Source organism: Castor canadensis, chromosome 8 (assembly GCF_047511655.1).
Source record: "Castor canadensis chromosome 8, mCasCan1.hap1v2, whole genome shotgun sequence".
NCBI classification, from domain to species: Eukaryota; Metazoa; Chordata; class Mammalia; order Rodentia; family Castoridae; genus Castor; species Castor canadensis.
The window spans coordinates 57,873,711-57,887,609 of record NC_133393.1 but is presented as its reverse complement, the minus strand read 5'-3'; the positions used below and the strand labels follow the sequence as shown (position 1 = coordinate 57,887,609).

At 39.5% G+C, this 13,899-nt stretch overlaps 1 protein-coding gene across 3 annotated transcripts in view; it reads right to left on the bottom strand.

Moving 5' to 3' along the window:
• Positions 1 to 13,899, bottom strand: part of Tmtc1 (transmembrane O-mannosyltransferase targeting cadherins 1) — a 253,495-nt gene that overhangs the window by 233,572 nt on the left and 6,024 nt on the right. For all 3 annotated transcript variants that reach the window (XM_074083024.1, XM_020179962.2, XM_020179959.2), the window contains exon 2: positions 5,468 to 5,645. In XM_074083024.1, the coding sequence (XP_073939125.1) occupies positions 5,468 to 5,645 (178 nt within the window). The remainder of the gene's footprint in view (positions 1 to 5,467; positions 5,646 to 13,899) is intronic.

Sequence of the window (13,899 nt, the reverse complement as noted above, 5' to 3'; positions counted from 1 at the left end):
ATAGGTAGGAAACCCAAAACATGAAAGTGTTTGATGTCTCCACTGCAGAGGAACTAATACAGAAACCTTAAAGTGACAGAGGTCAACACGAGCAGGGGATCAGGGACCAGTGTAAAAGAGATGAATGGGTTGTAACACATTTGTACATGGAAGCAAAGCTAGGAATCTCTCTGCATAGCCACCCTGAACTAAACCAGCAAAAACGCTTTGTCTTTCTTATTATGCTTATGTCCTCTCTTCAACAAAATTAGAGGTAAGGGCAGAACAGGTTTCACCTGGAAGCGAGGGGGTTGGGGGGAGAAATGACACAAACAATGTAGACACATGTGAATAAATGAATAAAAAAAAAACTTTAGGAAACACAAATAAATAGAAGAAAAAAATTTAAGACCTGTAAGTCAGTGGCAAGCCATTCATATACATATTAACGATATTCCCTCAACTTATACACTATTGCCATGAGTCTTCCAATAACATATATATTTATTACATAATTTAATATATTATATAATTTATTATATTAAAATGTTTATGTCTATTAACAAAAGAAAGAAAGAAAGAAAGGAAGGAAGGAAGGAAGAAAGGAAGAAAGAAAAAGAAATGTTGGTGCTAACACTAATAGGTTCCCTTGCCAGCCTAAACCATAGAATACCCACTCCATGCCCCTGCTAAACTGGAGTTTTTGGAGCAAAGGGTGAGGTGTCTAAAACAAGGGGTCTGCCCTCAACTACTTTATGGTTAGAGCAGCCATTTCCTGTGATTCACTTAGTTGATAACAGTGTTCAGTAATTGTGTATTTTACTCTGGTTAACAAGATTTTCCAAGTGTGTTCTCTTTGCCACTGGAGGGGTCCACCTGCCTCAAGGACTTCAGCCTCTCTGATGGAGTCAGAAGAAGGTATTAAGTATGACACCCGGAAACCACAAGCATCACAAGAGAAGAAATCAGGGTCAGGAGAGCCTGAAGGGATTAATTTTGACTGTAGGATCCAGGAAAGCTTTATGAAGGGCTGTCTTTGCAATCTGAGATTTAAAAGATAGAGAAGATTTGAGAAAGCTCGTGGCTAGGGACTGTGAAACCTAAGCCAAGAAGGGAACAAAAATGCACTCCAGTTAGAGCACAGAAGAGCAGTAAGGACAATATAAGGAGTCTTCTGGAAGAGAAGGCATAAAGTGATGGGGAGCTTGGAGTTAATGAGAAGAGGGAGGCAAAGGGAAGCAGACATGGAATGTTAAGTTGGCCCACTGGACTTGATGCTACAACAATGTCAGCTGAATTGTAGTGCTAGAGGGCTCAAGGGAGTGACTCAAGTAGTAGGAGGTCCTGAGTTCAAATCCCAGTACCACACACACACACAAAGAAATAGTGAATTGTAGTGTTAGGAGTCCAGGAAGCAATTGGCCAATTCATGGTAAGTGAAAAATAGATGCAAATGGATAGCATGTATTTTAGCCTCAAGCTGCAGGTCTCCATCAGCAAGGGAGTAGCTGAGATGTGGGAACTGTAGTCGCTAACAAATGTTAAAACACTGAAAAAACATCAGTGAACATAACTGGATAGAAGTCAAAACAGGCTGAGTAATCCTTATCCAAAATGCTTGGGACCAGTTTGAGTTTTTTCAGATTTTTGGAGTACATAATGAGATATCTTGGGGAGGGGACTCAAGTCTAAACAAAAAATTTCATCTATATTTCTATATATACCTTACAAACACAGCCTGAAGGTAATTTTATGCACTGTTTTTAGTGTGCTTGTGTTTTGACCATGACCTGTCACATAAGGTCATGTGTAGAATGTCCACTTGTAATGTCATATCTACACAAATTTTGTAGCATTTTGGACTTTCAGACTAGAGATATTCAACCTGCAATAAACATGCAGCTCTCCTAGCAAGGCTAACAGAACCACATGTGGAAATTGCTTATTAAGACTTAATTTGCTCTCAAAATGTGTTACTTTTGAAATCCCACTCAGGATTTATATAAAGTATACAATTTTATAGAGTTATTGATATTATTTTAGCTGCAAGAATGACTTCCATTAGCATCAGACAGGACCAGGAATGTATACTTAACATGTGGCAACAACTATAAGCCCGAACATAACTAATTTTTTTTCTACATCCTCCTGTCCCTAATCTGGAAACACTGCCTTTATCTTCAAACTCAGTGTGTCAGTTTTTCCTGGTCTTGCTTTCAACTTGACACTCCTTCAAACTAGTAATGACTCTATGGTGATGAAGTCTTACTTTTCATAGAATTAAAATAATTTTTTCTCTTTTTCCAATTTCTTTGCTTCTTCTCATGATTCAGGATTCAGAAAACCATAAAAATTTCCTAAGAAATCCAGTGTCTGGAAACCCTCCCTAAGAAGCCCTTAAATGAGGGAAGGCTGGGTCTGCCTAAGCTATTACTGAACAGCTGTAGAGTGGCTGTTCTACCATCACTGTGTTACAGGCATTCTAATACTTGTTGAAAGACTGAGCAAATTAATGCATTTGTTACTACCAACTTAAATTGGAAGTAAAGCTTCCCTCCTCTAGCGCTGTTACAACCTATTAATTTTTCTTGTATCTATTTGTGTCTTGCTTTGGTTTTCTATGAGCTTGTGAGCAAGCTATGGGAGGGACCCCACTATCCACCCACATATCCCCCTGGGACCTAGTAGAATGTGATAAACCAAGTATGCTCTCACCACCTATTTGTTAATTAAATAATTAATAAAGCAAGCATCTAACCATATCAACATGTCTATACATACTTAAATTGGTATGTTTTAACCAAGACCCACCTCAAAAATTTAAATTGTGCATCCTTCCTGAGATAACTTATTGTCCCAGTTTTATTGTTGTTTAACAAAGGAGAGATACTTCCTAGGAACTCTCTCCCTCATCACACCGCCATCTTTTATGTATGCCAACATCTTAATAATTTATATCTATACAGCACATCTCTTTTTCTATTTCTCTGTCTTCCTCCTTAGAAACCTGAGCTGAAATCTATAATTAAATAGCAGTCTATTTTACTTTGCAGTGTAAATTGTTTGGAAGGTCAAATTTCTTTGCCTCCTCCTTACACCTCCCTCTAGCAAATATAAATACCTTCTTCTCTAAATAAATGCCCAACTTTCAGACTTCTTTGCCCCTTTAATTATGTTACCACAGATTTTTTTTTTTTATTAGCACAAAAGTCTATTGCAACCCATTTTCAAAGGTCATTTTGCTAATGGGATTTGCTTCTTTCTTAGAAAAATTCTATCAGCTGTATCATGCCCAAGTTGCCTGTGTTTTATGCATCCCCTCTTTGCAACCATCAATTTAAAACTGTTCTTGGTCCACTCTCTGAGTACAGATTTTCAACTGTACCTTAAAAATCATGTTAGAAATATAATATTGTTTTTGGTGTTAGATTAAAGCTGGCCTCTGACGCAGCACCACATACTCTATAGCCAGAAGTAACAATCATTATTTTTCGTCATGTTATATCCTAAAAGAACATTAAACTTAAGCATCTCTCTCATCTATTTAAGTTCTTATCTAAAATTTATCATCATAATTTTAAATACTTGAAAGGATTCAACTTCCCATTTACTATAAATACTGTATTCAAAAATATGGCCATAATAGTACGTTTTTTGGCAACACTGGGGCTTGAACTCAGGGCCTCATGCTTGTGAGGCAGGCACTCTACCACTTGAGTCACTCAGCCAGCCCTGTTTTTTTTTGTTGTTGTTTTTGTTTTTGTTTTTTAGAGTGAGAGAGAGTCTTGTGAACTATTTGCCCAGGGCTGGCTCCGAACCATGACCCTCCTGATTGATTTCTGCCTCCTGAGTAGATAAGATTACAGGTGCGAGCCACCAACACCTGGTTATATTACTATTTTAAATGTATCCAGTTGAATCTGAACTCCACAGCAACTTGAAACACCTCATCTTCCATTTGCACAATCACAAACAAGCACCTCTTTAAATGGTAGACATTTTACCTCCTCTCTCCTTGAATTCCTACTTCCATTTTACTTCCCTTCAGCATTTTTCCTTAATGTATTATTTAATTTTGTTTAAACATCATTTATTTGTTATCTTATCTCCCTGGAATGAAAATGCACATATATACATATCATGTATGTGTTTGCTCGGGATGGGTTCCAGAGCTTCGCACATGCTAGGCAAGTGCCCTACCATTAAATTACAATTCTTTTAATTTCCCATGACCGTAAGCCTCTAAGTGTAAATTTTTTTGTACTGCTATTTCAATTAATTAATTCAGAATTATTCAATCCATCATAATAAAAGTAGTATAAAGATAACTTTTAAACATAAAAGGTTACATATTAATAATATAAAGAAACTAGCTGGTTTCTTTTCACATTCAGTTACCTTGCCTGAATCTTATATTTTGTTAGCCAGCCTGTAGCATAAGTTCTATTCCTAGCTTTCATCTTTATAGTCTGTTCACATAAATGAGAATGAAAGTATTTGTGTTATAGCAATGACTTAATACTTTGTATTTCAGAGTTATCAACAATTATCACAAGGTGATCCACCATCTTATATAATCTCTTATGATCCATCAGCTGACCAATCAACCAGATCCTCCTTTAATTTCACCAAAAGCAAAGAATTTAAACACATCCATCATTAGAGTTACAAGTCTTTTGAGTCATTTACTTTCACAGTTCCACAAAAGTACAGCATATAGGCTTTACTAAGAGTTACCAGAGGACCACTATACCTCATCCTCTCCCACTTAGAGGCACCTTGTCCACTCTAACATACTCAGAAACAGTTAGAAAATTACTGTAACAATGTAATTTCTTATAAAATTATTATTCTTCATCAGACACTCTCTATGTCTCTGTCTCTCTTCTCTTTTTCTCTCTCTCTCTCTCATGATGAAGCAAATATTTTAAAGAGGGTCATAGATCTAAACTATCAATACTTTCTGAACATTTTCATCATCCACAAAATAACTACTCCTCTCATGAAATAACTTGGAAAACAATGTGTAAGTCTGTCTTTGTAACTTGAAGGATCTCAGTCTAACTATTTATGGTTCTCCCCTAGCATTCACAGTTCTGCTCATAAATCTTATAAAACAGAGCGAGAAAAAGTAAACTATAAATGTAGGGCAGGAACAATGACATGGCATGATAAGTATATCAAAATGCCCATGCTGTTTAAAAACACATTAGGATTTAAATTTTCTGCAAATAAAAGCTGTGACCATTCATTACTATTCATAATAATAACAGTGCTATTTAGAAAAGCAGTTAAATCCTGGAGGTTAGCAAAAAAGCTACCTTTTCTTTCAAAAGGAAAAGGTGTCAAGTAGAAAGATTTATAAATAAAGATAAACACTTGTAGAGCTTTGAATTCAGTGATTTTGAAAGGGGGCAAGAGATCAGTTGAGCTGATATATACAAATACACTTTTGGGTGTTATTTCACTGAGTTCCAGTTATACTCACCGCTTCGGTGTGAACAGGATGCACAGCAAAAAGCAGTGCTGTGACAAAAGCAAGTCCACGGTTCTTGAAGACAGTTTTATCACAGGTGTACATCAGCACGAGGGTCACTAAGCAGTGTAAAATCACATTTACTGCATGGAAGTAGAAAGGGTTCATGCCAGTCAAAAATATATTTAGCCTGCAAAAAAATAAAAATAAAAATATAAAAACCTGTATTAGCTATAACACAGCATTGGCACAAGGAAAGCAGGAGGAATCCACCATTTAAGAAGATAAGCTATTCAACTAATTATTTTTAAGTGATTCCCAACATCACATTACTATATATTTGCATACATGCCACTTTTTCCTGTCTCAGAATTGTCCTATCTTCAAAAATCAATACATATATCATTTTTATCATTTTTATATTTTTATTATTTCAGGAAATAATTTTATTTTCTATAATTTCTGAAAACTTTGGTTTCACTTGGAAGAAAGGCAAACAGGTGCTGCGTCTGGTCTTCTCTCACTCCATGGCTCATGGAAACATCCCTCATACTATTACTGATTATTGCTTTTACTGCCAGCTCTTTCTAAGCAGCTGAGGGTTCAAAGACCAGGACAAAGTGCTGGGATAGATCCATAGCCACTGGAGATGAACGGAAGCCACAAGACTGCAACTGTGGTCACAACTGGGACAAACCATGTCCTCTCACCAGGTGCCACCAGGAACCATGTTTCCAGATTCTGCATCTGGAAGTGTCATCTAATGCCCATCCCATAATGGGGCTCTTTAGCACTATGTGCTATACCAACTGCAGCTGAAATAATTTTTAAAAAAAAGGGCAAAAACCATAATACTTCAGAGTTTATATAAAATGTTTTTTAACGATCTCTGAATCTCATTGTTAAGACTTTGACAAAGAAACTAAAAGACCAACAAAGAGAGAAGGGAAATCAGTTGTTCAACATCGTAACAAATAACGACAAGGGACAGAAATACAGAACAGAGATACAGCTGGGAGGTTGCCTTAAACTTTGTAACAGGATATAATGTCCTCCCCACAACTGAACTTGTGGGGTTATGGGAAAAAAAATACACTGATACAGGGTATGATTCTTTGGGGGAGCATATATACACCAAGTGGTATTGTGATAGTTGTGTAGACTCCATCCCATCTTACCAAAACAATAACCCTGGATCTTCATTCTGGTGCCCTGGTCTGCTTCTCTTAAAGAAGTAACAAAAGAAGTAACTAAGTAACAAAAAATGTAGAAGTCAACTTTAGAGATGCCCTATACACATTCGAAATACTTGGCTGATTCATGCACAGCTTTAACCTACACAATTTTAAACATCTCACATGAATCCAAATGTCATAGTTACTAATCAACACCACTTTCACTCCCACTCTCTCCAAAGTAATCACGGTACAAAACTAACCTAGAAAAATGCATTGTGTGGGACCCAACTCCACAGCATGGCTGCAAGGTTTAACCCAGCTGTGCTGGCAGATCAATGAGCCTGCACATACCCACTGTCCTTGATAACCCATGTGGGGAAAGAGGAATAGGCAGTCAGCTAGGGAACTGGCAGGTCCAGCTAACGCATGAAGAACACAGCATTTTCCAGTACAAAAAGACCCATGTGTGGTGACAAAGTTATGGGAAATCAGAAAGCTCAAGTCAAGAATGCTGTAAAAAGGGCAAGACAGGGCACCATTCTCAGAGACTTGGATGTGAGTCCCTAAGAACCCGTCTACCCCCTGATGTGGATTTCATGCTGTTTTCCAGTCTAAGAAAGCCATTTGTTTGAAATTCACTCACATCAGTGATGATGATGGAAGAAAACAAGCAATCTCCAAATTGGAAGGCCTCTTTAAAAAGTAACATACATTTGGCAGAAAATTCTACTTCTAAAAACTTTCCAAAAGGAAATAAGCAAAAAAATATTCAAATGTTTTATACACACACACACACAGAAGGCATCTCTGCTGGGTATGATGATACATGCCGATAATCCCAGCTACTCAGGAGGGGCAGGAGGATTATGAGCTCAAGACCAGCCAGGGCACAGTTAGGGCATCCCTTTTGTTCAGAAGGACTAGAGGCATGGTGCAAGTGGTAGAGCATTTTCCTAGCAAGTGTGAAGCCCTGGGTTCAATCCCAGTACCACCAAAAAAATAAATAAATAAAGAGAGAGAGAGAGAGAGAGAGAGAGAGAGAGAGGGAGGAGGCAGGGAGAATGCATTTCCTGATGTTGGTTATAAAAATGGCATAGCCTAAAAAATCTAAAAAGATGGAGACTGAATTACCCAAGCTTCAGACAAACTCACTTGAAACAAATACTAACAAAAAATCAGAACAGATCCTGTTTGAGCAAATGGAAAATAATCACAGATTCTGGGAACAAGATGAGTTCATAAAAAGAGAGGGGTTAAGTGATTAACTTTGTAATTTAACAGGTGAGGGGATGTGATAAATGATAAACATCTTTATTTTTAACAAAGGCATTTACCAAAGTATCTTGAACTTTCCCTGCACGCAAGCTTAAGCTGGATTTGCAGCACAGAGTGGTGAATAAAGCAATGGTTTCTTGGACTGAGACCTCCAGCATATGACACACACTCAATTATTAGCTCTGTATCAATATTCCTATCAAAGTCTCAAATGAAACCACAGAGTATATGTTTATTGGGATCACAGAACACCTGTATCTGGGAAAGGGTATGAATGCACTAAAAGTCTAATTAAGATTCAGAGTTTAAATGACTGAAATTGCAAATTTTAACAGAATTAAATAGTGACAAGAGTAAAGACCCACACTGAGGTGTTAAAACAGGACAAAATACTTACAATCTATATTAAAACTAAACACAATATGGTGCAGGGGTTTTTATTACCCACAACTCACAGGGAACTGCGTAAGTCAAACCATTTTTTCATTTCAATTTACTCCAACAAGATTTATTGAGCAAATAAAGTCAGGAATGAAGCAGGACCCAGAAACAGAGAGAGAAGCAAGATAAGTGTTAACAGTATGGTGGGGGCACAGAGGCACTTAAAGTAATAGTCAATGATAGTTGTGGCAATGGAGCAGCCTGCCAGGAGCAGGGATTTGGAAAGGGAAGTAGTCTACCTGTGGGCAGAGGGGCAAGATGGGTGGTATCCCATAAGGGGTACAGACCCCAGAGTGCTCTCAAACACTAGAGCACACCTCCCAGGAGAGCTCCAGGAGGGAATGAGGAGGGTCTCGGAAGTAAGGTCTCAGGAGTGTAGGTTTGAGGAAATGGGGGTGCTCAACCTAGATAGAGATGACAGACAGTTCTCACTGGCACACTTATGGCTCTATCCCTGTGTCTAGCACAATGCCTCATTCATGGCTGTCACACAATAAATATTTGTACAAATATTTCCCCATGGGGGAAGAAAAATCCAGTAACAACATCACAAATAGGCTTTTCAAGGGCCAGGTTCAGCCTATAAATTGCTATTTTACCTTTACATTTTTTTAATTTATTGTATTTTAAAAACAGATGCTTTTATATAAAAATTTCCTGTTCACCTTGAAATATCAGAAGACCCGGCAAATCAGGGCTTACATAGCAACATGGAAATATGTGGGTGTCCATTTCAAAAGGACAAATGTTCTCAATTTGCCACGGTCTGCCAATTCATAGTGTGTTCCTGTCCTGAAGCCACTCACATATCATTACCCATACATTATTTTTCTTTTCATAATGAGTAGAGTGGAATGTTTCTTTGACCTATATTACTGTCACAAATGTGAAACAAAAAGACAGTCAAATGACTGCTTGCTTGAAGAAAAAAATGGAAGAAAGTATATTTCTGAAAGAGAAGGCTATCCCTATGTGTCTCATATGCAAAATATTATATGTCAAAGGATAAGTACAACCTCACATCCAGCTCAATTCACTCAGTTACTCTGTCAGCTAACCCTTGCAGCATTTGAGTTTGAACCCTTAATATACAAAGTACTAAGAGGACTTCAGCTCAAAGAAAGAAGTAACAATAAAACAGTGAACGTTTAAATACTTAAAACTAGAAAAAGTGACTGGATGACCAGAAATGTCCGCCCACTTTGTGATGACAGCCCCTGAAGTGCCATCCAAACATGACAGTTCCACGTCAGGCTGAATGTATCTCCAATGTAGTTCAACTGTGGAAAATCTATTGGAGACATTCCTCACAGGTTGTGAGCACTTTTCATAGGATGTAAGAAGCTCGTTTCTCTCCAGCATCCTAACCGTCTCGCTCAGCGTACAATAGATTCTAAAGGAAAATTTACTGAATGAACAAATGAATTCATATTATGTCAGAAGTTGGAAATGACCATCTTTCCTTTTCATCTCTAAGAACTCTCCTTTTATTTGATTTAGACAATCATTCCTCATTTAAAACTAGGCCAAGTAGTAGGAAATAGAACATTTTTTTCTGAAATAATCTTAATAGCCATCTCTGACTGTCTGAAAACTGCATGGTTTGGCGAATATGAACACAAGTCTGTGCTTCTCTGTCTGAACTCCCTCCACTTTCCTGTAAAACCTCAACAGAAAGGTGAGGTTGTGAACTCACAGCAATCAGATTAGCTGTTCTCCAGCAGGGCCACACCCGATCCCAGGAAAGGTCACAGGGCACACTCTGGTACCAAAGGGGAGCAGGGAGAAAGGACCATTAGCTCTGCCTCTTAATTTTCTTCTTTGAAAACAGCTCTGGTTTAGAGAACAGCACACAAGCTGCATTGCAGAGAGACTTACTCTGGGGAATACATGAGGCTCCTTCCTCAGGAGGACTCCAGCTTCACTTAGGTCAAACAGCTCTACCTCCATCAGCTCATGCTGGTCTGGAAACTGGGTGAGCGGTCAGGACTTCCCATTGTGGTGATTCAGTTTGTCCCTGGTCCTGAACCTGGAGTTTCTCCTGGTATAGCCCAAGCAACACTCTGAGAGCTGTCAATGTTCTTCATCCCCAGGGACAACATGAATAACAGCCCACCACCCAGGACGCCTGAAGTCAATCCACTGATCACCACCGCGCCCTGTGCCCATCATGGGAAATGCACCCACCTTGTCTTCAGCATTTAAACTCTGGCACTTGGCCTCCAGTCCTTCAGGATCCCATCACTCACTGAAGTCAGAGAGCCCATCTCAATGGCGCATCCCCTCTGCAACCCACTGACCTACAGGAGCTTTCCTGGGCTAAAGGTGCTCCCTGGACAATGTAATTCTCCACACGTGCACATCAGTGAAGGGAAAGCACCTGTCTCCTTCCAGGAATCTGGGGCAGAGGAGGCAGGCAGGCTGCATGTGATCAGTGCCTCGCAACACTGCTATCTCAGTGAGCCTTAGAGTGCTTCCTCTATACTATGCCAGGGAGATTATTGCATTTCCACCTCACTAAACATAGGCCTCCACTGAGTCTCAGTGGTTCCCAAGCTACAGCTGCTAATTCCCCGATCCTATCCTAAAATATTCCAGAGCAGATCTGTCATCATGCCCCAAGATCTGCCCAAAGCAACCCACATAATTCAAGACAGGTGGTTCTCAGAATAGTGAGACACAGGTTTCAGAGCTTAAGGGAAAGCTGCATGGGTTGGCAAGCTTAACAGAAAAACTCAGTTACTCAACAGTAACACAACACACATTCTTTTCCAATAAGAATTTCAACAAGGAAAAGAACAAGTTAAGTGTACCCTTTATCACTTGCTTCTGGTGTCTTAGATGATGGCTTCTCCAACCCTTTCCTGGTGGGTTTCCACAGCCCAAAACTGATGCACAGCACGGTTCCCCAGTTTTCCTCTGCTGCTCTTCGTCTTTCTTCTTCCTCCCCACCTCTTGCTATCATTACAGCTCTCAAATGCATGAGTGATGTGCATAGTCTTCTTAGATCATTCAACCAATAAACAACAACATCTGGTTCTGCTCCCTTTTCCTCTAAGCAAATCCCTTTGGCCCTCAATCATCTTGGTTGCTCCTCTTCTGCATTCCCTCCAGTACTAGCAATAAATCAGCAAATCATCATCATTTAATGTATCTAAAGCACTAAACAATGTAATTCACAGGCACCAAATGCAAACAGCAGTGCAGAGGGGAGACAGACTGTGAGCAAAAGCAAAATTCAATTTTTTTTTTTTTTTAGCTCAGTACACCACATCCTCTCCTGGCTATAGGAAGCCACCCCACAGGAGGGACAGTAATTGTCATTATTGTCTCATTAGCACTCGGAGGAATGAAGATATTAAAGGAAGGAGAGGAAACTGAGGATGGAAAGATCAGTAACCACACCCACCAGGAAGGCAGCAAGTCCCAGGAGAAAATCCTAAAAAGAGAATCAGCAAATAATTAGAACAGCCCAACACCAAATATCTTAGATGACTGAGATGTCAATTTTTGGAAGTTTTTCCTTTTAAAAGTATGTATTTTGTAAAGTACTTGAAGGCAATTCCCTTCTGACATGGACCATACAACGTTAATAAGGATGTCACAGGTTGAGGGCAAAGTCCTCTACAATATTCCTACACTTTAGATATCAGCCACAAAATTGGGGGTCCTCAAGTCACCTGTACTTCTGACCAACTGGATACAAAATAGGGGCTTTCCACACTTTCTTAAGGTTCCATCGTTCACTGGTATGACCCATAGACTTAAGGAAATCACTATACTTATCATTACAGTTTGATTATAAAGGACACACATCAGGATCAAAGAAGAAGAGCCATGGCATGAGGTCTGGGAGAGCCCGGGACACAAACAGACATCATGTGTCTTCATGACGCATCTCCCTCCCAGCACACCAGTGCATGATTACCTACCAGGGAGGTCCAAGCCAGTGTTGGGGTCCAGCATTTTTACTGGGGCTTCATTAGGTAGGCACAATTGATTGACACTTTGAACTCAATCTCCAGCTCCCTTACCCTCACAGAAGCTCTAATTCTTTAATCAGATGATTGATCTCTGAAGCATGGCAACCTCCATCCTAAAACCATCCAGGGGCTTGCCATGAGTCACCTCTTTCTTCTCATAAATCTAGGTCTGGTAGACCCAGGAGTCTACCAGTCTACCAGTCAAGTGAAATTCCCATCACTTGAGAAACTCCTAGGGTTTAGAAGCTCCCTCCCAGAAACCCAAGAGAAAGACCAGACAAATGACTAGACGACACCAGGGGTTAGTCCCTTTTATGAATAGTTTGAGGTCCTTGTACATCATTTGATCCAACAGAAAATATTTTCTGTCTACCTCAGTGACTGTTAAAAAACAAAAAGCAATTCCTGATAGAAAGCAGGGCACTAGCACAGATAAATTTTAGACCCTCAGAGTATGCTGTAGAGAGAACCACCTGTAATTCTAGGGTTTGCCTCAGAGGTACAGTTACTGTTTCTAGCCTTGAACTGTGCAGCAAACACCCACCAATCTTTATGCTTCAGTGCCACCCAACAGGAGGAAGACCTCCAAGAGTAAAAGATTCTCATTCTCGCCAGTGAGTTACAGACCCAGTAGGTTCCAGTAGGAGGCCATTATCGTCCCTTTCAGAGTCAAAGCTGCCCTCTGTGATCAGTACACAGCCCACGTGGAGTTCTCAGGCTGTACACAAGAAAATTCCCATTCTACCTCCACTTCTTTCTTTGAGAGAGGAAGAAAAAAGGCAAATTAGGAAAGGTACCAAATAGAACTCCCCTCTACACTTTAAGAGTAGCCCTACTTTAATATTTACCTGAAAAGTTCAACATTCATACAAGTGTCTGATACACTAATTTGTTTTTCAAATTAGTGAATTTTAAAATTGACAAAATATTCATTCTTTCAACAGTAATTCTTGAGCCCCTATTTTGCAAGCCAGGGAAAGTTCTAGGTGCTAGAGATACATCTCATGGAGTTCACAACTATAGTGAGGGGGCATTAAAACCATCAACAAAAACCGATTTCAGATAACAATGAGAGATATGAAGGCAAAGTACGGTTTAAGAAAATAGGGGTGAAGCATGGAGGAATGACCAGGTGGCCAGGGAAAGCCTCTGACAAGGAGTGACATTTAGCAGACATCAAAGGCAGATCTGGGAAACAGTACACAGAAGGAGAAACCACAAGTGCAAAGGCCCTTGACAACAACAGATCAGGCCTGTGAAAGAACAAGGGCTCCAGAAAGCTGGGCTGGATGCTCACAGCCTATTACTAGGAGCCAGGGGTCAAACAGGACTTTGCAGAATAGAAACCATATTATTTCATCTGAAAAACAAATACTGCCATTATATTGGACAGTTCAAGTATTCCCTACTCCTATTATATGTTATTTTATTTTCTTTTAAGACAGGGTCTCACTATGTAGTCCAGGCTGGCCTCCAACTTGCAATTCTTCTCCCTCAGCCTCCCAAGTGCTGAGATTATAGGAATGCACCACCATATTCAGTCCTTACCTCTCTTTTAAAGTGGAGT